The sequence below is a fragment of the Lupinus angustifolius genome, chromosome LG01, assembly GCF_001865875.1.
Source record: "Lupinus angustifolius cultivar Tanjil chromosome LG01, LupAngTanjil_v1.0, whole genome shotgun sequence".
Taxonomy (NCBI): domain Eukaryota; kingdom Viridiplantae; phylum Streptophyta; class Magnoliopsida; order Fabales; family Fabaceae; genus Lupinus; species Lupinus angustifolius.
The window spans coordinates 19,528,354-19,552,444 of NC_032009.1; the positions used below are offsets into that span (position 1 = coordinate 19,528,354).

Consider the following 24,091-nt stretch of genomic DNA (forward strand, 5'->3'; position numbering starts at 1 on the left):
GTAGAATGAAATAAAAGTGAAGAATTAATAGTAATTTTATAATATATTTTATAACTCTCAAGTTTTTACTTTCTCATTGTTCTTCAAAAAATAACTCGGAAACTAATCCAAAGAAATTTTCTTCTTCTTTGACCTTACTCACAAAATTACATTATAAAGGACATAAATAAGCAACATTTAGCCTAAATATCATTTCATACTTAATCATAGAACTATATCATTATATACTTTGGAGTCTTTATTTCTATTATTATAATAGGAAAAAAATAGTTGGGGTATAAAATTTAACACATGATAAGTAAAAATAAAATAACTAATTTCTAATGTAAATAATTATCTAAAGCTTAATTTAACTAAAATAATATATATGACTGTTTTTTATGTAAAGAAAAAATATACAATAAATGATGTACTTTATTTTAGACAATGAAATTGTACTAAGATACTTGGAAGGATTGACAAATATATCATATAAATATTTATTTAAAAGAATGAAAAATATATCATTAAATAATATTTAATAAACACTTATTTTTAAGCAAGGGACCCATGTCCTTAATCATCCATACTTGGGCTTATGATTCAATACTTCAGTGTTAGGAAGTAAGTCCTATATCGCCTACCTCATTATCTTGGGGATGATTTAAATACCTGTTGGACTACTCCTTTCATTGCCAATTGGTTTTGAGATGGAACCTTAATACTCAAATTTGCTTAATTCTCAAATTTTTATGTCCCATTTATAAGACTATTGGAACAATGTATAATATGATTTCTAATTATTTGCAGATTTATAAGACTCGAGGGGCATACTTTTATCTTATTGGGAGTGGCTTTTTTTGGTTCACAGTAGGTTTTGTAGCAGAGATTGTTCAATCTTTTATCTTAGCTGATTTCTGCTACTATTACATAAAGAGGTATTCCAACCTCTTCCCTTTATTTATTTAATGAATAAATGTTAGTATTTGTTGTTGGTGAGACTCGAATCTTCAACCATTTTTACTTTAACTTTTTACCCTCATCATTAAATCATTTTATAACTCTTTTTATTGATAGCACTTTCTCTATAGTTCTGAATTTATATTTAACTATGATATTTATTTGTTCTAAATTGTTGATTTTTTTTTCAGTTATATGCAAGGACAACTTTTGAGGAAGATGCCTGTTTAATTAAGGATCTTGATTTTCTGAAGTGTAATATGTTGAATTAGAGTCAAGCATATAGTAGCTTAATCATGTTATTTCATTATGTCACATAGAATAATATATCTAGTGCTTTAAACTAGATATATAATGTGATACTTATAGAATCTATTTTTTTTCTTCTAAACTTCAACTTTCAATATATAGCCTTTGTATCTGTCAATGTCTAATTATATAGTTAACTTTATGAGAAAAAAAATAATACACTAGACAACTTGAAAGTTTTATACACTACAACATTTTTTTTTAATCATTATTTACTCGTCAAAAAAGTAATACAAATGGATGTTGAATAATGTATGAATTGTGTATAAAATCTTTATAGATATTATATTCTTAACTTATATGTGCATTTATTCCTAGACATAAAATATATGACACCTGGCCTTTTTATTTTGGTTATTTGTATCATTTTACTTTTTTGGTTTTCATCCAAGTTTCTTCAAAACTAATGGTTTGGATTCATATTGGTCCATGACTAACATGGGTCCATATTTCTAACAACTATTTGTCTAAGATTATCTGGCACAATTATGCAATAATGATTCTCTGGCCAAACACCCTTATAAAGAGAAGTTAATCTAATCTCCTAATTCTGACATACAACCTTCCAGATTCATGAATATATTAAGTATGTCATACACCAACTTAAATATTCTTGTAGTATTTTATTCCATACAAAAAAGAGTCTTTTACAACTCAAACTCATGATCTCGGGAACAAATAATCATTATTCTCATGAGTTATTACCATTAAGCTAAACACCCTTAACTCATTGATTATCACTAACTATTTTAATTTTAATTTCCAAATAGAGAAGTACATGAAGAACTTTAGAGCATAGCATTGGATCATAATGTTTGTACTTTGTACATTATTATTACATTATTTTGGATTACAAGATGTGTAAGTGAATTATATGTGTGGAATTGAATATTTTTTATTCTAAAGAGATATAATTTGTGACATCTAGAATCAAACATCTAATATTGAAATTTGAAATAGATGTTGATAGTGGAGAAGTTGTAAGAATGTTATAAATAGGAGGGTAAATCAATAGGCCACTCAAAATTGGTGATGTTTGTGTCATGTCCAAAAAAGTAAAGGTAGTGATGTAACATCTATATAAAAGGACAAAGTGGAAAATCTTGGTGAATATATGAGTGGTTGAGAATTGGGATAATCCAATTATGGATTTCATATGGGAGACAAAGATGAGGTTTTCAAAAGTTTCATATATTTTGATGTTTCCCTCATTGTTAGACCTGTGGGAGAGGCAATCATATATATTAATGTTATTGGTAGTACAAAAAAGTATAGTAAAACTTAGATGTATAAGGGTAAAATGTATATTAATGTTAATGTAAAAATCTATACACAAACACTATATTATTCATCATTCATTTTGATTATTTTTTCTAAAAAGTCAAAGATTGTTAAATATCAATGGTGAATGATGCAATAATAGTGTATAAAACTTATACACTATCAGTACATACATCTTTTTCCCTCTCTATATAAATAAAAAAATATATGGAAATAGTGAAGTATAATAATATACAAGACCAAAAATTCAGGCCTAAAGTACTATTTTTTCTTTCCTAATAATGTGTTTTGTATTTTGTGAAATTAAGAAAAGGACACATGTCATTAGATAATGGGACATGTTAAGAAGTGTTTTAAGGACACGTGGTTAAAGATTTGTTATGCCCCACGAATCTCTAGTTTTGCATGTGTGAATCTTGAAACAAAAGAGTAAGCATGAGATGTTGACACGTAAGTATTATATTATAGTTGAGTGGGCCCCACATTTTCTCTGATGAAGCTGTTCAAAAAGTGAAACGTGGGATTGAATATGAGTTGAGGGGTGAAGCTTTTTCTGAATTGTTCTTTAAATGCGGTGGGACTCACTCACATAATCAACACGTGGCTGTGTTTTTAAGGAACTTGTGTTATTATGAGGTTGTGTTCTTGATGCCACTTGAAACTTGAAAGTGTTGGACCAAATTTATTAGTTATTTTTCTATATTTTTATTCAAAGCATTTAATTTTATAGTTATTCAATATAGGTTGTTGATAGTTTCAATGAAACAATAAAAAGTAGGGACGGAAAAATTTGTATATTGTTATTGTATTATCTATTATTTTTATAAAAAAGTAGTATAAATATATGATTAATATATACTGAGTATATATAAATCTTTATAATCACTATGTATAAATGTTACACACTTGAAACTTTAAAAAGTGAAACTTCATAAAAAAATAAATGTTTTATATAAAATGTAAATTATTTTAAGAAAATAACTATTAAAACCTTAATATATCTTATAATAAAGAGATTTATTTGTATGAAAATTTGAAGAACTTTGAAAAATAACATGTTAATCAATTTGATTATGTGTCATAAATCAAATTAATTGTTGAGATACATTTTCAGAAATAAACTAATTGTTGAGATACATTTTCAGAAATACACTAATTGTTGAGATATATTCCAGATATTAAAATTGTAATTTCTACCAAGAATCAAAGTGATGGGTTATTAAATTATGACTAAGTATTTATATGCACGTGTTACTTTTTGTGTTACAAGAGTGCTTGTAGAAAAATTTGTTGGAACCGATAATAAGATGGATAATAATCTAAAGAAAAGTGATTTTGTTTAGTTGATTGTTTTTGTTTCAAAATATTTCCTCACCTCAGGATAATGAACTAGTTTATTTTGGAATGTGTAGTTCATAAAAATCAAACATATTTAATCAATCTGAAAATCTAATTGAACTATATATTATTAAATCAACATGTTGGATAATTTTAATTCTTTATCCAAGTTTAAGAATTTTGTTATGTATTTTAAAAGGGAAGAAAAAAACAAATCTGAACAAGAATTTAGCGGTGCAACCTTTTTTAACGCGTCTATCTAATTAGCATGTATCCAAATTTACGTTACGTGTCAGTCACCGCTTCTCTGACTTATCTCCTTCAGCCACGTGTCCCCTTGTTCCTCCTTTTTCTACCCGAACAAACAAATAAACAAACGCAAAAACAAAATCTCATACTTCAAACGTTGCATCACTAATAACAAAGAGAAAACGTTGTATGTTACTATAACGTGTAAGGTTTGAAACAATGGTAGAAGTTGAAGAGATAGAGCTAGATTTGGGTTTATCCATTGGAGGCACTTTCACCAGAAAACAAGAGCAGCATCCAAAACCCAATGAAGAAGAAGAAGAAGAAGATGAAGAGGGAAAGAATAAACGACAGAAGAGAGAGAAAACGAGAGCGTTTCATGTTCAGTTGTTGCCGTTTAATAATAACCAAAATGGGTTTGGTAAGGTTCAGTGTTGGGAGAAGAATGTGCTTCAGAATGGTGAAAAAGATAGAAAAGGAAAGTCTTATAATGGATCTTCTTTATGCAGTTCTTCCATTTTTTCTGATCACCAAGGTTCTTCTCATGAAGGTGATTTTTTCTTTATATTTCTTACTTCTTTTGTATTGGCTGCAAATTACCGTCCCTATACGGTTTCTTCGACTCCGGTTGCATGTCTATCAGGAGTTAATTTCTTTCGGGATGTGGGCCGATATTACTATACCGACTCTCTATATGATATATTTGTTAGATAATTATTATATGATATGTATATGATATATTTGTTAGATAATTATTATATGATATGTTTTGCCTGAATGAATAGTGAAATTATATAAGTCTACCTCTTTTTATGTTTGAAAAAATCATTAAAGTTTAAACTTGATCTCAAAATTCTTGAATGCGTGAAATTAGTTATTTATTTTTTTTGGAATTAATTTTGGTGAGTGGTTAATATGTGTGATTGACTATGTTCACCGTTTGTTATTCTTGATGCTCACAATCAATGTGACATTTTTAATTTCTCATTGTATATTTGGTATATAACAATGGTTTTCATTGATAATATATTGGGTATTTATGTTACATTAGGTGAATGCTATGGAATGGTTGTAAATTGTAATCAATGTTTAGGGAAAAAGTGTGTGATGTGATATACAATTTAACCCTACCTTAAGTGGTAGTATCTATGAAATTGGATGCAATAAGTGTAAAAAAAAGGGCAAATCCTATTATATATCTGTTTCATTTTAGGGTTTAGATTGTTCTCTACATTGTAAAGAGTAGTTGCGGATAAGTTGCATTTATGTTGTCATAACTAAAATGCAATTATAGACAATTAAGAGAAAAAATGTTGATGAGGTTAAAATTGCAGTCTATAACCATGTCCTTATCTTCCTATGAATGTGATTTCGTTTGGCATATAACATTACCCTAGTTTGGCGCGGGTAGCGGGTAACACTCCCAGATATCAAAACGGGTAGCGGGTAACTATCATCTGTGCCCGCCCCTTGTCATCCGATGTATCTTGCTTGAGATTATGTGCACTTCAATATTTTAGTGCTAATCTTTCATATGTATCAATTTCCCCTTCATACAAGATGATGGCAAAATCGAAATTAGGGGAGATGTGTACGATAGGATTCAAGTGGGTTGAATGAAATGGCAGAGTGCTATATATGTCATTTGTTATAAAAATGTATCACTTAAGCTTGAGGGAAAGTTTTACCACATGACTATAAGATTTGTAATATCATATCTGATTAAATATAGGGCGATAAAAATAAGATTAGAAATTAGAAATGAATGTGTTAGAGAGAAAGTTAGAGTTCCTCCTATCATAGAAAAGATGGTAGAATCATGTCTTTGATGATTTGGAATGCATGAAGGAGACCAGTCAAAGCCCCCATAAAGAGAATTGATAAAATGGAAGATAGTCCAATTCCTAAACAACGAGGGAGACCATGAAAAAACTACTGAAGAAATATAAAGAAAGACTTAGAGATCAATGTTTTGCCATTGAAAGACAGAGAGATTTATAATAGGCCTTATGACATAATTCGATTTATGTGGCCGACCTCACTTTTGGCGTAATCTATGTATGATTTTTTTACTAATGATTTTTTCTGATTTGTTTTTCCAGATGGAGGCAGCACTGAGAGCCATAGCCATTCAACTCAATCATTAACAGAAAAAACTGAACTGAACATTTCAAAGGGAAATTACATTACAACCCAACAACCGGAACAAAGTGCTTCATCACATCCTCTTGAATCAACTAATGCAGATAACCCAACACAAGAAAATGAAACCAAAGTTGGAATCTTAAAGCCTCCAAAACCTGTGACACAAACCTCTTCATCCCTTCCTCAAATGCCTTATGTTTCAACAACTGGACAAAATGGGAAAACAGTGAATGGGTTTTTATACAAATACTCAAAATCTGAAGTTAGCATTGTTTGTGTCTGCCATGGAAGCACATTTTCACCTGCTGAGTTTGTGCACCATGCAGGAGGTATAGACATTTCACACCCACTAAAACATATTAGAGTCATTCCTTCTCCATTTCAGTGATCTTTTTCTGTATTCATCTTTCTTCAATTATTATGTCACTCAAGTAACCATCACAAGAATTCACTAGTGTTAGATATGGATGTTTTCATTTTGGGGAGTATATATTTTCCTTAGCAACTATTCTAATTGTGTTAACAATTATTCTAACTCATTATTTTCTTTTTAAAGTATTCTTACATTTTTTATTTTGGTATTACGAAGGGTATTTCCCTTACCTTTTGGGGTAAGTAACTAGCCCCCTTCGGGATTCGTAGTTGTCTTTTCCAACAAGTATCGCTCCCAAAAACTGAATCTTCGATTTTGAGGATTCAGTAGGGTCTTACCGTACTCGAGCAATGTGTTGTTGGTTTAAAGTATTGTTATATGGAACACATTATATGTCTCATTTTTTATGTCCCGCTCAATTAAAAAATGACACTTAAATAAAAACAAATTTCCTAAAAATAAAAACAAATATTTTTATATTATTATTTGATGTAATGTTATTGGCTAGAGACAGAAGGGATATCGGATATTGGAGATACATGATGGGTCCCAAACATAACTAAACAATTGATTTTGAATAAACAAACATACATTTAATATTTGATGGATGATGAAGATTATAATTGATTTTGAATAAACAAACATACATTTAATATTTGATGAATGATTAAGATTTAGATGTGTTTGGGACTATTGGTGCTTATAGTAAAGTAATATACTTAGCTATGAGAGGTAAAAATTTACTCATCAAATAGCACTTAAGATCTTTTAAGGAACATATTTTCTTCCGTTATAGAACTCCATTATTTATTGGTTCTTGAATTATTTTTCGTTTAAAAAAGTGATTTTTTTTGCCGTAGTTTACCTCTAGTTGAAGCTTATGGGAGGTTTTTTAATCATGAAACATAGTTTATTTTAGATTGTGTAAAATAAGCTACTTACTTTAGATATTGTAAAATAAGCTACTTACTTTTTATTAACTCACCTTTAAATATGAAGTCATTTATGTTTTTTTTAAAACTAAAACATCCGTTTCTACAATGATTTATTGTGTTTTGTACTTTATGTGGTATTTCTATTTCATGTTACAACTTATCATATAATCTAAAGATATAAAAATAGGTTTTGAATATAGTTAGATATTTTTTTGTGTGGATAAAACTTAGGTACAATATCTTAAGTATAAGTGATACTTGTAACCAATTATAACTAGACACATTGTAATTTTTTCAATCTCATCATTAGTGATACTTAGGTTACAAACCACAATTAGAAAATATGATCTTGAAAGTGTTGCAAATAATAAAATAGTGTTTTGGAGAAAACAACACATGTTGAGTTTTTAGATTTGGCTTTATGAATAGATGAGTAATATGCATAACCCTTGCATGATTTTCCCTTTGCTTTGTCTTTTGGTAAATCCATCAAATTATTTTCAAACAAGTGAACTTGTTTTCTCCTCTTCCTATGTTTTCATATATCTTTGATCCATCAAATGTGCTTTTAGTTTTGTTGATCGATATTGGATTTGAGCCAGAATGAAAAATTACCAATAAACTTTGAATGTCTGAAATTTCAATAAGAGAATGAAAGAGAGTGAGTTTTAGTGAGAGAAGAGGGAGAAGATGATAACAATTAAAAATATATAATACAAAAATATTTCATTAAGAACTAGGGAGTTTTTAAAAATGTAGGACATAAATATATAATAGTCTTAAGTTATGAAGCACAAATACTGATACTTGTGTTGGGTACAATATGTATCTGATACATCGACACACACTTTTTCCAAAATATAGGATACGATACGTTCAGGGATACGCGTATAAAATAATAAAAACACATAAAATATGATAAAATTATAAGTGTAAATCAAAATATCCAAAGTAAAAAATATAATGGAAATTTAAAATCATTGTCTCCCTAACAAATCTATCTTATCATATTTTAATGAAAACGAATATATCCTAAAACCATTGTCCTCCATAACAAATATATCTTATCCTATTTTAATGAAAACGAATCTATCTTATCCCGTTTTATTGAAAACAAATCTATCTTATCATGTTTTATTGGAAAAGAATCTATCTTATCTTGTTTTATTGGAAATGAATCTATATATCCTATATTTTACTGAAAACGAATCCATATATCCTATATTTTATTGAAAACGAATCGGATACGTGTCTTAATATTTATTTATTTTATTTTTTTAATTTTTGGATACTCAATGGATACGTATCCTTCGTGAATTCGAGCATATCCGTATCGGATACGTATCGGACACCGACACATGAGGGTGTTTGACGAATCCGTGTTTCATAGGTCTTAAGTATTATATGATGACAATTTAAAAAAAGTTGACTCCTTACGTTAGAAAGTTAGAATAGATTTAAAACATTCTGACTCTCAAGTTTAAAATACAAAAATATTTTATTAAGAACTAGGGAGTTTTTAAAAATGTAATGACATAAATATATAATAGTCTTGAGTATTATTAGTAATGAGATGATAAGAATTAAATATATAATAAATGCTTTATTATCAAAAATATGATGACAATTTAAAAAATGTTGACTCCATATGTTAGAAAGTTAGAATAGATTTAAAATATTCCGACTGTCAAGTTTAAAATTAAAAAACATTTCATTAAGAACTAGGGAGTTTTTAAAAAACTTTTGTGTGTCAAGAATTTGTCTTGACCATTTGTTTATTTAAGTGCAATAGGAAGATCAATATTATATATTTCTTTTAGTAGAAAACTGTTTTATTGGTTGTATAGATTTTTAATTAATTTTATCACAATTATTCCTTCATACTTATTGCAATTTATTAATAAAGAAATTTATGGGTTAGATATTCATAATTAAAAGGAAATGGAGCATAAAGGTAAAAAAATGGGTAATAAATAAGTGTATAACATGTTATAGCTCATTCCTACTTAATAAGGGAAAACGATAATAACTATATAGTTGGTGAAATGGAGAAATAGATGGTGAAAATGAGTAATAAATAAGTATATAGTTAGAAAATAAAATATAAATATGTATTAAGTTTCTAAAACAATGATTTAAAGTAATATAAAAAAGTTAAAATATTAAAAGAAATGATATTTTAATGTTTCCATAAGTGGGATGTAATGTTATGTTGTTTAACAATTCTTACTAAATAAATATTAATTATAATATTGAAGTATTAAAGTAATGACTTTGTTTTTAGTGTTTGTTTGAGTAAAACAAATTATGTTTAATCAACAATTTTTAAATTGTCTTTAAATTATGTTTTGTAATTTTTTATTATGTGTTCTCTTTTTAATTGTGTAAAATAATACAGAATATTATAGGAAAGAGACGACACAATTACAAAACTTGATGGCAATTATTTTTATGTTAATCTGCTATGCACCCTACGATCCACAGGTAGCATACCAACAAGCATCTATACGAGTCTGGAGCGGGTTTGAGTCTCAAAATGAATGAATGGGGCTGGTTCAGATATTAAAGTACTCAGATCCATCCAGACTTATTGTCATCGTTATATAATATTATTAAAGAATTAATATGGCTTTATGTCTTTCATATGTAAAATATATCTTGTAAGTTATATAATATAAATTATTTTAATGTTTCATTTTTAGTGAAAATTTTAATTTTACTCCATAGAATAAAATTCTTCTAAAGAGAATTAAATTGATAAAGGAAAATGCATTAACAAAAGCATGTATTCATCCCCCTTAGCACAAGATTCTAATAAGGTCATGTATTTGAATCAATGGTCATTATTTAAGTTTTAGGAGGGAGAAAAAAATAGTTATTTGATATATTATTTTTTTATTTTTATTTGAAGGTTCAGATGTATGATTCAAACATACTAATTATTTAGTAATTGAATTCATCATAACAATATAAATAATAAACTTCATTTATTGGTAGCAAAATATTACATAGATATACTATAAAACTCAAGGGCACTTAGGTTTTCCTTCCTTGGTTTTCCAGTTATTATAACATGGACATTCTTCCTTATGACCATAGAATCCAGATGGAACACACAAACATTTTGCACAACATAAGTTGCAAAACTCCAAACATCTTTCCTTGTACATGGTTTGTGAACAACGACGATCGCATTCGCTCGAACATTCTGAATATAAACAAACATTAAAAATAATTGCGAGTTAATTTATCACCAAATTAATGGGAAAAATATGTAATTTCGAAAAAGTAGTTAGAATCAATACGTTCAGGACGAAGTGATCCTTCCCCACCAGCCTGTAGAATTTTCACCAACAAAAAATAAAAAGAAGATTAATAATATTATTGTAGATTGTATATGTAGTAAAATAGAAGGAGGGCATAGTTACTCACATAAGTAACTTGGATCACAAAAGCCATAGCAATGATCAAAAGAAATGCACAAACAAATTTAGCCATAACACTTTGCTTGATCTAATTCACACACACTCTTGTATGTAAACTAGTTGTAGTTAATAAAAACATTGAAAGGGTTTGGATTTATATAGTTTCAAAGAATAACACAACACCTCAAATTTGTGACACACAAGGTAAGAAACTCTTTTTTTGTTCGTTAGAAAATCCATTAACAATTATAAGGAGATGTTCAGTGAATAGATAAAAGATTAGAGTAAATTTCATAATCAAATTCTATATGCAAATTTCCAAATGAGCAGTTTATTCTAGCTAAAATATAATTGTGGGTGATTTGTGCAAGAGTAAAAAAGATTTGGTGTGATTTGTATAATTACACTAAAACTCAATTCGGGGAATATCAGTATAATTTATTCAAATATTTATTGAAGATTTAAACAAAGTTATATATGAATATAAAATTAATAGGCAATAAAAATTATGCAAAAACTTTATAGCCAAGATTTGAATTGTATCATATTTAATATTTATATCAAATAATTAATGTATTTATTACATTCAAACTTATTTCTACTCATATAATAAATACATAATATAGATGTGAAGAATGAATTTTCTAATGATATAAGATCATACTAGATCTACATATATTATATAAGATCTAATATCAAAGTATATATTCGAGCGCAAAAATGGTAACATGTCCTAAATGTTATAAATTTTAATTTAACATTCAATGATATCATTCTATTGAATGCATTAAATTGATAATAATTATAAGTTTACATTTCATTAAATTGTAATTTCATTATACATTTAATTAGAATTATAAATTTGTATGATAAGTAGGATGGACATCAAATTGGAAGATATTTCAAATAAGTTTGTGGTGAACCTATTTCTCAACATGTACCTAAGATAAGTTTTTCTATCCTCTTCCAAAATAAATGGAGTTATTACTATGTTTTTGCCTGCAAAAATCAGAAAAGTTCTCTTTATGTCCAATTTTAAAAAATGTTGGTCTATGATGTAGATTTTTGAAGGTTAGAGGTAATTAGATAACATGTCGGCACCTCATCCACTCATGTTTAGTTAATCATAAAAATAAAATATTTCTTATTATTTATAAAAATGAAAATAATAATTCATTAATTTAAAAATTATTTATTATTATTACTAATACAAAGTGGAAATTAATTATTATATATTCAACAAAAATATCTATTATTATTTATAAAAAATAATAAATTATAGGATTTATTATCTGCAAAGTTAACAATGCTCTAAATAAAAATAGGAAACACAATACATAACTAAAAATACACATTTGAGAAAGCTAGAGTGATAGAAGGATATTAAAGAACTCAATGTAGAAATTGTAAGTGCCCAAACATAATATTAGGAGCTTTGGAGTATTATGGTGAGCTTATATGTATCATTATTTTCATGTCAAACTAAACCTTTAATACTAAGGGGGTGATGAAATCTTAAATTTATTGGCATTGACATGTTAATTTACTTTTACCCATATTTTAGATTAGATGATTATTGGTTTTATTTTCTCTCTAAATTGATACAACTAAATATTAGATGAGTTAAGTCATAATTTCTCATGCTTTCAATTTATTGTGTTAGTTGATTGTTAGTAGCAGTAGTTGGATATCACTTGTGATTTCATGTTGGAGATAAATTGATGATTTCAGAGTTATTATTAATTTGGAAGATAAAATCATAAATTTAATATTATTTTATGAGTTCTTCATTGATAAATTTTTCGTGAACATATGTTCTAGATGATCATGAGTAATTTAAAGGTACCAACAGATCAGAGTGAGGCCAGAAGATACACACAAAACTATTTTTTGCATATTCGATGAGCACTATGAGTTTTCGATAATGCAATTTGAGCTTACCAATGCCCCATTCCCCTACCTACGAAAGTTTGTATTAGTATTTTTTATGATATTTTGGTTTATAGTTCTATAATGACAGGGCAGGTTAGTTTCAGTTGGTTTTAGAATTATTTACCCATCAATTTTATGCTAAGATGTTTAAAAGCATTTTTTGTGTCAACACAATTGCTTACTTGGGCCATAGTTGAGTGGCCTAGTCAATGTTCATAGTCCAATTCATTTTCATGTTACTTGTAACTAAATGTTTTTTGACACCATCTAAGTTTTAATAAAATTATATAAATCACTTCTCTATTTTTTATACTTACAAAAAATCTCTAATTTTTATACATATGTTACACTAATTATCCCATCAATGAGAAATAAGTGTGATTTTTTAAATAAAAAGGGTGATAAATGTAATTAAGCTAAATAAAATATAGTATATTGCGGAGATAAATACTCTTAGTATATAAGTCAATATATTTTCATTATTTTTTGTTCGTTATAATATAATATAAGAGTGATTTAAACAATATATTCTTAGAATTATTGAAGCATCTTGTAATGAAAATGTATTGACTCATATATTATTTGAACTTGTCTTCACAATATATCATATTTTATTTAATTACACTTATTATTCTTTTATTTAAAATATCATACTTATTTTATATGCATGAATAATCAGTATAATATATATATATACATATATATAAATCAAGAATTTTTATAAATATAAAAAAATTAGGATAATTTATATAATTTAACTAAAACTCATAACATTTTTTTATCCATTGGAAAAATACACTAGTAGTGAATAAAAGACTGACATTTACATTTTTTCCACGACCAAACCAAAACAAAGTAATCCCAAAATATAGTCTTAGGTTTTGAGTTCAATTGTGAGATCCTAAAACCCCATTGTAGATTCTACATTGAATTGCGAAGATTATAAAGAAGAAGCAAAAATGGGTACTGAGAATCAAGATTCCTCTAATGGAGAACTTAACAATTTGCCACCTTCACCTTCTTCATCTTATGCCTTCAAAAATCGAATCTTTATCCCTACCCTCCTTGCAGGTTTCTTGCTTTATTTTTAAATTTTCAATTTTGTATATAAAAAACAATAATTGAAGTGTGTAGTTCATGTAATTTTCAACCCCTTTTTCTGACACTACTTTGTTACATCATTTTTTACAGTAGATCAATGTTATAGGTTTGTGTTCAACTACCCTTTAATAATCTGATATACTTGTGATTAACCACATTTTCCTTTAATTTAGGGTAAGAAAATGGGGTTATAAAGGAGTGTGAGATGATGATTTTTGATGTATTTATGACCTTTGTGATCCTTTGAGAACAGGTGTTGCTGGTGCTGGAACTGGGCTAATCTCAAAGCACCGTAAAAGTTTAGGTCTTGCTAATGTTTCTGCCAACTATGCTGCTAACTTTGCTGTTGTCGTTGGGTGCTATTGCGGTAAATGTTGATTTTTTTTATTTGTCGTTGGATTCTTATCTGTTACAGTTTTGTGAATATGTTGTTGATGTTCTATACTGCATTTGGGTTTGTTCGGGTGGATTGATGTTTATGTTTTCAAACCAAGTATTGCCCTTTGCTACTGTTTTGTATTGACTTGGATCCTGCCCAATTTCACATAAAAAGGGCGTCCGAGTGCACGAGACTCCCACCTAGTGGGATGAAGAGGGTAGATATATGCAATCTTACCCTCGCAAGCGAAGAGATTGTTTTCAGGATTTGAACCAATGACCTCCAGCCTCCAGGTCACAAGGCAAGCAACGTTACCGGTGCAGTAAATGATGAAGTAGACCTTACGTATAATTTCCCTCACAGACTACCGACTATTTCCTGTGCAGTTGTCTACCTGTCAAATGCAGTAGTAATTTGTGTATTTCTCCTTCATAACACGTAGTCATGTTTTAAAGCAAAATAAGAGGATTCAACTCCATTTTATATGTATCTAGAAGAAAAAACATGGTCTTATTGTTAGGGATGGGCTTTTATATGTTACTAAACTGCACTGGCTCTGGCAGTGACTTCGAATTGCCCAATTAATAAGCTGATTTCACCACTCAAATATCAACCAAAGAAACCCTTTTCAAAAGAGCTTGTACCTACTAATATACCCTTGTAAAGGATTTTTCCTTTATGTCATGTTCTTGATAGCTTGGTGTTTGTTGAGTCGTTGGAGGATTGAGGGCAAACTTTGTAGCCCAAGCCTTTCAATCCACGTTTTCTTGTTACCTCATTTATGTAAATTTGCCATCACCTAGTGGAACATTGCAATGAAGTAGGGTCCGAGGAATTAAAGAAATAACATTTTATGAACAGAATAAACATACCATCACAGGTGTTAAGCCCTTTAGTTGTTTAAGGAATGAGAGATGCGAACAGTAAAAAGGAATTTGCTATTGACGGGATTTTTTTTACGTTTTTTCAGTTTTGTGGTAGAGATTCTCTATTTGAAATATCTTATGAAATACAAAACCAATTTCTCCTACTTGCACAAAATTATTACAGAAAGTAGTGAGATTGTAATAAATATGCAACGAATGTTGGCTCTAGTGTGTGAGTTTGCCTCTGGAAGTATACTTTGATGCAACGGAAGGTGAAGGCCTAAAAATACTTGCTTAAATAAATACCTCTGTGATATAAAATAAGAAAAAATTGTTAGGCATATCTTGAGGCTTTATCAAAAGAGATTTAAACCTTAACATGGATCTCTTGTTTGACTTCATTTGTCAATTGCAAGGGCTGAAATCCAATGCATGTCTATAAAGGAATATCGGTACAAATGAAACGTTAAGACCATGACTTTATCTTTGTTTTAGATCCACTTTTATGTTAAATGCCAAAACCTGTTTATGAATGAGCTGAACGACCAAACACAAATGAATAATTCAAGTTTTTTCGTTTTGTTGAACCGGAATGGTTTGTCTATATTGTCAGGTGCACGTGAATTCGTGACTGCAACTAGGAAAACTGGACCTGATGATCTAGTGAACTCTGCAATAGCAGGATTTGGTACTGGTGCTGTTTTAGGGCGTCTACAAGGTTTCATTCTGCTACTCTCCCTCTCTTGCTGCATGCTTATGAATTTTGTCTATAACATAAATGATGCTTTAGATTTACTTGTCTGTTCTTGACAAGATCTTATATCATATATATTTACGACAAATTTATTCTTGCTAATTACTCCTTTTTTCTGTGTCCCGAACATTATATAATAATGATTTCAACCTTTTTGTGTAGTCTTCCATTACTCCCTAGTTTGAAAGACAAATCAATTACGAAAGATAACTAGATAACTAGACAAGGCGTGCTCATAAAAATAGATGGCGAAACTTTTTGTCACTTATAAGGAAGAAGAGAATATCTCATGGCTATTTCATGTACAATATTGTTAAACGTGTGGCTTAGGCTAATGTTCTTCCGGATTACTGTTAAACTAGTGATTATCTTCCCTTGCATAGGTTTCTTTTAAATTCGGGTATAATTTAGGAAAGCATATATATATCAAAGAGAGTAGATTTTCAAAGCCGAAGAAAAGGATGTGGATAGTTCGATTGAAAAAAAGTTACGAATGGATGTCATTCTTCGATGGAAATTACAGTAAACAAAGAAGTCAATCTCAAATAAAACGACTCGAAGTGAATATATAGAGATGGATATAGAAAAATGCATTGCTTGGTGGTGAAATGCGTGTGAATCTAGTCATATCTTAAGTTTGGTGTTTGATAAACTAAAACTCGGTTTTCAATTTCTGGAATTTTAGGTGGTCAAATTGGTGCAGTCCGATACTCTATCATGTTTGCTGTTGCGGGGACAATGGCGGATTATTCTATTTTTAAATTGAAACATGTTTTGAGTGATCGCGCTAAAACAATACATCAGAATGATGAGAATTCACAGAAGAGTGGAAAGAGGTTTACATTGCCAGAATGGTTCCCGATCAACGTACTCGATGAGGAAGCCCTTGCTGCAAAACGAGCTCAGGAAGAGGAGTTTCTTGCACATAGGGAAAGGATTCGAAGCCTCAGGGAAGAAGAATCTTGAAAACTGTACATCTTTTTTTGATGAAATGATGCAATGAGGTCCTCAACTTTAGAAAACTTTACAACAACAATAACCGAGCCTTTATCCTACTAGGTGGAAAAGTGTACGATTATATTTTGCTTCTGCAATGGCTTTTAGCAGAGATTTTGAAAGTGCTGAGATTTCCAAATTCCTTTTGGATTGTCTGATAATTTTGTTCTCTCATGTGTAGACATTTTTCAAGTACACAAGAGAAATCTAAAACCAGTTGAAATTATGTTTATATTTTGTAGATTGCAATATTCACTATTTCTTTTGCTTTGTTTTGATGGGTTGTTATTTGTTACACTTTGTTAGGTAAATATAAATATTTGTAATACCCAAGTTTTGACATGCGACTTCCCAAGCCCGTGAATACACTGATTAGCTTAATGGTAGCGACTCAGTGGTATAGTGACTATTTATTCCTGAGGTCACGGGTTCGAGTCGTGGAAGGCTCCCCTGTGGGGGATAAAATACTGCAGGGAGTATTTAAGCTGATGGGTGGCGTGCTCAGTATATTCATGGGCCTGAGAAATATGACTAAAAATGAGAGTATCGAGGAGAAAGTTGAAGTAATTTCTATTGTAAAAAAGATGGTAAAATCACACCTTATATAGTTTGGACATATGTGGAGGATACCAGTAAAAATTATAGTAAGGGGAGTAGATCCAATTGAGGTTAGCTCAATTCCTAGAGGAAGATACCAAAAAAAACTATAGGTGAAATAATTAGAAAAGATTTACAAATCAATGATTTATTAATGAACTGTGATTTATGGTAGAATATCACAACATGTTCGATTCGTGCAGCTGACACTACTTGGTAAAATTAAAGCTTGATTGTTATTGTATAAATATTATGAGTGACTTATTGCATAGAAATGTTATATAGTAACTTATCTCTTCACATATTGTTACTCCAAAGCATGAATTTTTAGATGATGGAATTATTGAGATTATGTTGATTGTTATTTAACTCATAATGCTCCTTAGTTGGTGTTCCTAATAAAGAACAAGTTAGCAAAAGACTAAATTAATTTTTTTTAACTCATGGTATTCGCTTTTAGCATTCTTTGATTCATGAACTTCAATCAAGAAGATATTAAAAAAACAAGAATAGGAATCTCAAAAAGTTTGATGAATAAAAAATCATATAATTTCTCAAAACATAAATGTAAAAAATTAATAGGAAATTGACTTTAATTTCAACATCTCATTTCATGTAGTATTGAAAATTAGGATTATTCTATTCATACTCGTATAATGTTAGTTTAAATTAGGACAAATATATGTATACCTATTTTTAATTAAGGTATAAAATGCTATGTTTTATCCATTTTAAATATAGGCAGGACAGACTTACAAATTACTCGAAATAAAAATTATAATCTTATGTCACTACAAGTAACTTTTTTTTTTTGTAAAACTACTTAGCATCTTAGAATCAAGCTTTTTTATGCACATAAAATGTTTGACATGGATATTTTGTAAATCATGATTTTTTTTCCTTTTTGGATAGAAAGTCCTTCCTTTACTTATTTTAAATCTTAGTCATATCACTTTATAACTACGCTATTAGTCTGTTTATGAATGGAGTCAAAACCAATGCTTCATAAATTGGGTTATTAGTATTGTAATTCTAACATAATAAATTCATACATTTCATGTAGTTTTTGTAGAAAATTGAGGTCTTGTGGAATATTTTTATGGTAAAGATGGAACAGGTTCCTCAACCATAATAAATTCATACATTTCATGACTTGTGAAAGACTTGTATTATGTCCTAAACTACTTGTTTTGCCTAATTGAAATGTTGGTGTAAAGAACATGTTGAGTTGACATAAGTAGGATTGACAATGAACCGAACCAACTCGGTATTCGTTCGAAACTCGATTCGTATTTAGCTTGATAAACTTGGTTAATAAACCAAATGAGCTAGAAAATTGAGATCGTTAAATAAACGAGCCGAACTTGAGTTGGATATAATTCGACTCGTTAGGTTCATGACTTGACTCGATATATATATATATATAAACTAATTTTTATGTTTACTATGACCCATACATTATTTTTTTATATTTATTGTTATATATATAAGCAAGATTATATTTATATATAAAACTTTTTGCATTATTTTCAAAATTTAATTTTTAAGTTGTCCAAATGAATCATTCGAATTGAACCGAATAGTTCACGAACTTTAAATGAGTCGAACTCGAGCTAAAAAAATAACTTGTACCGAACTCGAGTCGAATTTCGAGCCGAACCAATCCTTATCGAACCGAGCTCTGATTCGACTCGTTTCCAGCCCTAAACAAAAGGGTGGAGAACTTCAAATTGTCGTCTACTTTTTGACACATACTTAAACCATTTTTTATTTATATACATACATTTCACTACTCTTATATGCTATGTGATTGTAATTACACCAATATTTCCCTTATAAGAAAGATGATTTAATCTTTTAAACTAGAGGGATGAATGATGTAAATAACTTAAACATCATGCATATATAGTTTACTCAATTCTTTTGATTTTATTTATAGTAAAAATCATACACATAGTTTTCCCAACTTTACCATTGGGCTTTCGGGTTAATGGGCCTGTTTCGGGTCACACTGATTATCCAACACTCGCTTATGCTTCAAAAATCAAAACCCTAAACCCTAATTTTCCACTTCTATAAACACCACCATCTATGATCTTCTTCCTCCTCATTCAACAAAACTCTCATAAACCCTAATTCCTATCTTGCCTTTTTTCAACATGGTTTTTCCTAGAGGTAACTGCAGAAAATTCTTCATTCCTCACTTTCAATACATTATGCCCATTACTTGTTTCATCTTTAATTTTTACTTAGATTAGCTGCAAGTATTTTTCTGCTAATTTTATGAAATGGGTATATGAAATAGTTGGTTTAGTATTTTTAAATATTTAAATTAAATAAAAAAATGGGTCTATGATGCAGTAATATGCTTAAAGTTTTGATTTTTACTAGTTATTTTATAAGGGTAGTAGTGTCTCAAGATTTTAGTTTTATTAGTATAACATTGTTGTGATTTTGCACCATATATATAAAAGATTATTGTTTTGAATTTTTGCAGGTGGTGGTGGTTCTGGTGGAGGGTTCAGGGGAAGAGGTGGTGGTGACAGAGGTAGAGGGAGAGGTTTTGGAGGAAGAGGAGGAGATAGAGGTGGCACTCCATTCAAAGCTAGAGGTGGTGGCAGAGGAGGTGGTAGAGGTGGCCGTGGAGGAGGAAGAGGTGGCAGAGGAGGTGGAATGAAAGGAGGGAACAAAGTTGTAGTTGAACCTCATAGACATGAAGGTATTTTCATTGCTAAGGGTAAAGAAGATGCACTTGTTACTAAGAATCTTGTTCCTGGTGAAGCTGTTTACAATGAAAAAAGGATTACTGTGCAGGTTAATTTCTTAATTTCAAATTTTTAGGGAAATTGTGCATCTTATTTACTATAATATTGATTTAGAACAAATATAGTAAAGAAGTAATGTTTATATTGTTTGTCATTGCAATATCTTTTAGATTCATTTCTTTTATTTTGAGTCCCTTGTTAGTGTTTTGTATTAGTTTTTATTTTATTATTTGTTGACATATGAAATGGTGCATTGTGTAGAAAGAAGATGGCTCAAAAGATGAGTATAGAATTTGGAACCCATTTAGGTCCAAGTTGGCTGCTGCTATTCTTGGTGGTGTTGACAACATATGGATCGTACGTATTTTCATCGGCTTATTTCATGCTTCGTTCTAGGTATTAGCATGTCATTGACAGATTCTATATTGACATGAGTTCTGTATTATTTTGTCTTATAAAGAAACCTGGAGCTCGAGTCCTTTACCTAGGAGCTGCTTCTGGAACAACTGTTTCTCATGTGTCTGACATTGTCGGCCCAGTATGACTCGGTTCATGTTTACTTCATCGTTGCTTGCAAGTCTAAAAAAAAGATGAAGCTTATGATATGAAAATGTGATATTTTTGTATGCAGACAGGAGTTGTCTATGCTGTAGAATTCTCTCATAGAAGTGGCCGTGACTTGGTCAATATGGCGAAGAAGCGCACTAATATTATACCAATCATCGAAGATGCAAGACATCCTGCAAAATACAGGATGTTAGTTGGCATGGTAGATGTGATATTTTCTGATGTTGCTCAACCTGATCAGGTGTGGTTTTAAGTGTTGATATTTATTTTAAAGAAACAGCTACAAATTTGAAGGATGGTATTTGCCTCACATATCTATTAAAATCATGATAGTGTTCCATAACATTGTGTCTGAATTTCTATTTATTTTATTATTTATGCTTTTTACATCACCCTATTTGTATCTATTACTATTCCTCATACATTTTGTAAAACATATTCATTTATTTCTCCACAACTTTGTATCTATCTGTGAATGTTACTATTTTTTTTAAATTTCAGTTGTGCTAGTATGCTATTTCTTCTCTTCCAATTATTTTATATCTGTGCTATTTTGTTTATGCTCATTTTTTAAGTTTGTAACTAGTTTATATAGTACCAACTCTTATTTTTTCAATTATCAATCTTAGCATTTTTACATTGAAGAGTTTTTATGTATTAATTGTGTTCCTCCTTGTATATAAGTTTTTAAAGTTTTGTTGGAATACATATGTAATGCCTTTCTATTTCCGAAATTTTTGTTTTTGAGAAACCATAGCCATTTTCTTAAATTTGTCTTATTATTTGTCAAGTTAACCAAATCTTTACTCTGGAGTTTCTACATCATGTTTGATAATATGTGCATATGATGATTTACTCGGATTCCCCTTCAAGACAGCTTGGATGATGTAGGCCCGAGATTCTGATGCACCCCAAAATTTTTTTTCCTATCATTTTATTTTCCAAAGTGACACTATCATTATGCAATAGTTATTTGCGAAGTTTGTTTTTATGTGTTTTTTCTATTATTCACAATCAATACTGTTTTTTTATCTGGATGATATACTTATTTCAAGTTTCGATATGCACTGTTCTATTTGTACGCTTCCCACTGTCACTGCAAATGATTTCTATTGAAAACATTGTTTTCTTTAAGCTGCATCCAACCCAGGTTTAAACTCCACTAAGTTCGAGTATCAGTTTTGTTTATGATATTTTTTGACTGTTGCAGGCTAGGATTTTAGGGCTGAATGCCTCATATTATCTCAAATCTGGTGGCCATTTTGTTATTTCCATCAAGGTATGTTTATGCTTTTCAGTATATTGGTGTTGTTATGAAGTTAAAACGTCGAATATCATTGTTAGATGTTGCTTCAAACTTTGTTTAGGCCCAAAAATATGCTATGAAATACTTTTTTTTTGAAATAAAGCAAGTTTTACAATTGCAACCTTCGAAAAGATCGATTAAGAATGTTACGAATGCGTAAAATTTCCTTTGCTCCTACAATAATGAATCTACTATTACTTATCACATGATTTTGTTGTCAATGTTAATAGGCTAACTGCATAGACTCCACAGTCCCAGCTGAGACAGTGTTTGCAAGTGAAGTCAACAAGCTCAAAGCCGATCAATTCAAGCCTTTCGAACAAGTCACCCTTGAACCATTTGAGCGCGACCATGCTTGTGTGGTTGGTGGATACAGAGTGCCCAAGAAGAAAAAAGATGCTGAGTAAATTGCACTTTATAGATTCCATTCAATACCAATGACATTCCTAGATTAACTTTTCTGTTGTCTATGGTGGTATCTGCTAAAATTTGTGCTTTGAGTATCTTTTGTTATGTGAATTCTGTGTTCTTGAATGCCACCATTTTATTATATGGTTTTATAATTGATTTGTAGAACCTAGGATTCTCTGTGGATTATTTATAAGATGCCAAAGTTGTTTTAATAGAAAGGCTGGTAATACTAATGCAGAAAGAACAAAATTTAGTTGAAGTTCTACATTTAAGGATTCAACTTCTGGTTTTCTTAAATGTGACAAAGTTTGCATTATTTTTGACTTATACAGCTTCTCATAGGAAGACACTTCCATAAGCTAACTCTAGATACAAGTAGTGACTATTAAACATGAACGGTGAGTGATGTAGTGATAGTGTATAGAATGCATATATCGTTGATGCATACATTTTTTTCGGCTTCTACCTTAAGCTTCTTGCCAACTGAAAAATCATATAACTTAAGTATACATCATATCCTTATCAAAATGGTGTCCCACAGAATTGTAGAAGTAATAAGGAGAAAGCTATCATCAGAACTCAAATGATGTTCTAAACATCTTCATTAGTATGAACTCCATTCAGTTTTTTGCACATTCATTCCTTGAACATGCAAGCCAAAATTTGATGATGGTTCTAACCATGAAACCTTTTCAAGAAGTTTCTTCACAACATCACCAGCTAAGTAAGAAAGCACTGAGCCCACAGCACCATTGCTAACATAGTAAATCACTGTTTTGAAGTATGCCATAAAAGTGTTTGATTTCTGAGTATAAGCTTTGGCTATAGAAAGCAGTGTGATGCATAGTAGAGAAACAGTTAAAACTGCTGCTAGCTTGAAATCTTTGTCACCATTCTCATGGAATGAAAAGCCATATACCAATGGTGGCATTAATCCAAAAACAATGAATGATATTATTGCAATAAAAGCATGAACATAGAAATTATTTCTCTGCCCTAATAACTCATTATATCTATCCACAGAAGCTTCTGTCTGATTCTCAGATCTTCTATGTTGCTCATCTTTTAGTTCTCCTAGCTGCAAATAGTAAAAATAATATTATTTTTACTTAGTATTATTTTGTTTGCATGTGTCATTGATGGTGTTATAATTAGGATTAGAATATTGTTTTGGAGACTTAGATGCCATAATTTAAAACTCAGTCTCATGAGAATAATAATAAAAATCTAAAAGAAATTAGAAAATCAATATTTTAAATATATAACTCACATTATGAACAAAGATGAAAAGTCCACTGATGAGGTTTGCCAAAGCCAGTGCAACAATGCTCACTGCCAAATGATGAAACTGTTAGTAAAAAGTTGTAACATTATTTTCCAAATTTATGCATCAATTCTTTGTATTCTTAAAACCCTTGATAAT

At 29.7% G+C, this 24,091-nt stretch overlaps 6 protein-coding genes and 1 long non-coding RNA gene across 10 annotated transcripts in view; 4 read left to right on the top strand and 3 right to left on the bottom strand.

Moving 5' to 3' along the window:
- The window catches only part of LOC109351739 (putative ER lumen protein-retaining receptor C28H8.4), a 12,744-nt gene extending 11,516 nt beyond the window's left edge, over positions 1-1,228 (top strand). For both annotated transcript variants that reach the window (XM_019593330.1, XM_019593321.1), the window contains exons 5-6: positions 790-917; positions 1,131-1,228. In XM_019593330.1, the coding sequence (XP_019448875.1) occupies positions 790-917; positions 1,131-1,170 (168 nt within the window). In that variant the 3' untranslated portion in view covers positions 1,171-1,228. The remainder of the gene's footprint in view (positions 1-789; positions 918-1,130) is intronic.
- On the bottom strand, positions 4,208-22,179 carry LOC109351789. Its single transcript, XR_002108281.1, has 3 exons — positions 22,072-22,179; positions 19,410-19,413; positions 4,208-4,219 (listed from the first exon to the last, which is right to left on the bottom strand). It is a non-coding gene; the product is annotated as an uncharacterized LOC109351789 (long non-coding RNA).
- LOC109351749 (ninja-family protein AFP3-like) lies at positions 4,248-6,774 on the top strand. Of its 3 annotated transcripts, XM_019593361.1 has the most exons (3): positions 4,248-4,521; positions 4,555-4,666; positions 6,219-6,774. In XM_019593361.1, exons 1-3 carry the CDS (start codon positions 4,336-4,338, stop codon positions 6,647-6,649), a joined length of 729 nt encoding a protein of 242 aa, XP_019448906.1. In that variant the 5' UTR covers positions 4,248-4,335; the 3' UTR covers positions 6,650-6,774. The 3 variants fall into 3 exon arrangements, with proteins under 3 accessions (XP_019448906.1, XP_019448889.1, XP_019448897.1); XM_019593344.1 differs by having other exon boundaries at positions 4,248-4,666; XM_019593352.1 differs by having other exon boundaries at positions 4,248-4,666; positions 6,225-6,774.
- Positions 10,525-11,195, bottom strand: LOC109351780 (gibberellin-regulated protein 12-like). Its single transcript, XM_019593406.1, has 3 exons — positions 11,002-11,195; positions 10,875-10,905; positions 10,525-10,777 (listed from the first exon to the last, which is right to left on the bottom strand). The coding sequence occupies exons 1-3, from the start codon at positions 11,065-11,067 to the stop codon at positions 10,596-10,598; spliced, it is 279 nt and encodes a 92-aa protein (XP_019448951.1). The 5' UTR covers positions 11,068-11,195; the 3' UTR covers positions 10,525-10,595.
- LOC109351772 lies at positions 13,761-17,263 on the top strand. Its single transcript, XM_019593395.1, has 4 exons — positions 13,761-13,997; positions 14,281-14,394; positions 15,886-15,990; positions 16,712-17,263. The coding sequence occupies exons 1-4, from the start codon at positions 13,886-13,888 to the stop codon at positions 16,990-16,992; spliced, it is 612 nt and encodes a 203-aa protein (XP_019448940.1). The 5' UTR covers positions 13,761-13,885; the 3' UTR covers positions 16,993-17,263.
- LOC109351730 (mediator of RNA polymerase II transcription subunit 36a-like) lies at positions 19,687-22,820 on the top strand. Its single transcript, XM_019593309.1, has 7 exons — positions 19,687-19,794; positions 20,117-20,433; positions 20,646-20,741; positions 20,845-20,922; positions 21,016-21,192; positions 22,162-22,230; positions 22,488-22,820. Exons 1-7 carry the CDS (start codon positions 19,779-19,781, stop codon positions 22,662-22,664), a joined length of 930 nt encoding a protein of 309 aa, XP_019448854.1. The 5' UTR covers positions 19,687-19,778; the 3' UTR covers positions 22,665-22,820.
- Positions 23,273-24,091, bottom strand: part of LOC109358895 (membrane protein of ER body-like protein) — a 34,437-nt gene continuing 33,618 nt past the window's right edge. Inside the window, exons 4-5 of the mRNA XM_019603422.1 lie at positions 23,939-24,000; positions 23,273-23,746 (exon numbers count right to left, since the gene is read on the bottom strand). Of these exons, the coding sequence (XP_019458967.1) occupies positions 23,273-23,746; positions 23,939-24,000 (536 nt within the window). The remainder of the gene's footprint in view (positions 23,747-23,938; positions 24,001-24,091) is intronic.

Coding starts and splice junctions, on each gene's coding strand:
- LOC109351749 (XM_019593344.1), top strand. CDS start 4,336: ATGGTAGAAGTTGAAGAGATAGAGCTAGATTTGGGTTTATCCATTGGA. Junction 4,667..6,218: donor CCAAGGTTCTTCTCATGAAG/GTGATTTTTTCT, acceptor TTGTTTTTCCAG/ATGGAGGCAGCACTGAGAGC.
- LOC109351780 (XM_019593406.1), bottom strand. CDS start 11,067: ATGGCTAAATTTGTTTGTGCATTTCTTTTGATCATTGCTATGGCTTTT. Junction 10,906..11,001: donor TTGTGATCCAAGTTACTTAT/GTGAGTAACTAT, acceptor AAAATTCTACAG/GCTGGTGGGGAAGGATCACT. Junction 10,778..10,874: donor AGGATCACTTCGTCCTGAAC/GTATTGATTCTA, acceptor GTTTATATTCAG/AATGTTCGAGCGAATGCGAT.
- LOC109351772 (XM_019593395.1), top strand. CDS start 13,886: ATGGGTACTGAGAATCAAGATTCCTCTAATGGAGAACTTAACAATTTG. Junction 13,998..14,280: donor TATCCCTACCCTCCTTGCAG/GTTTCTTGCTTT, acceptor CTTTGAGAACAG/GTGTTGCTGGTGCTGGAACT. Junction 15,991..16,711: donor TGTTTTAGGGCGTCTACAAG/GTTTCATTCTGC, acceptor CTGGAATTTTAG/GTGGTCAAATTGGTGCAGTC.
- LOC109351730 (XM_019593309.1), top strand. Junction 20,923..21,015: donor TGTCTGACATTGTCGGCCCA/GTATGACTCGGT, acceptor TTTTGTATGCAG/ACAGGAGTTGTCTATGCTGT. Junction 22,231..22,487: donor ATTTTGTTATTTCCATCAAG/GTATGTTTATGC, acceptor CAATGTTAATAG/GCTAACTGCATAGACTCCAC.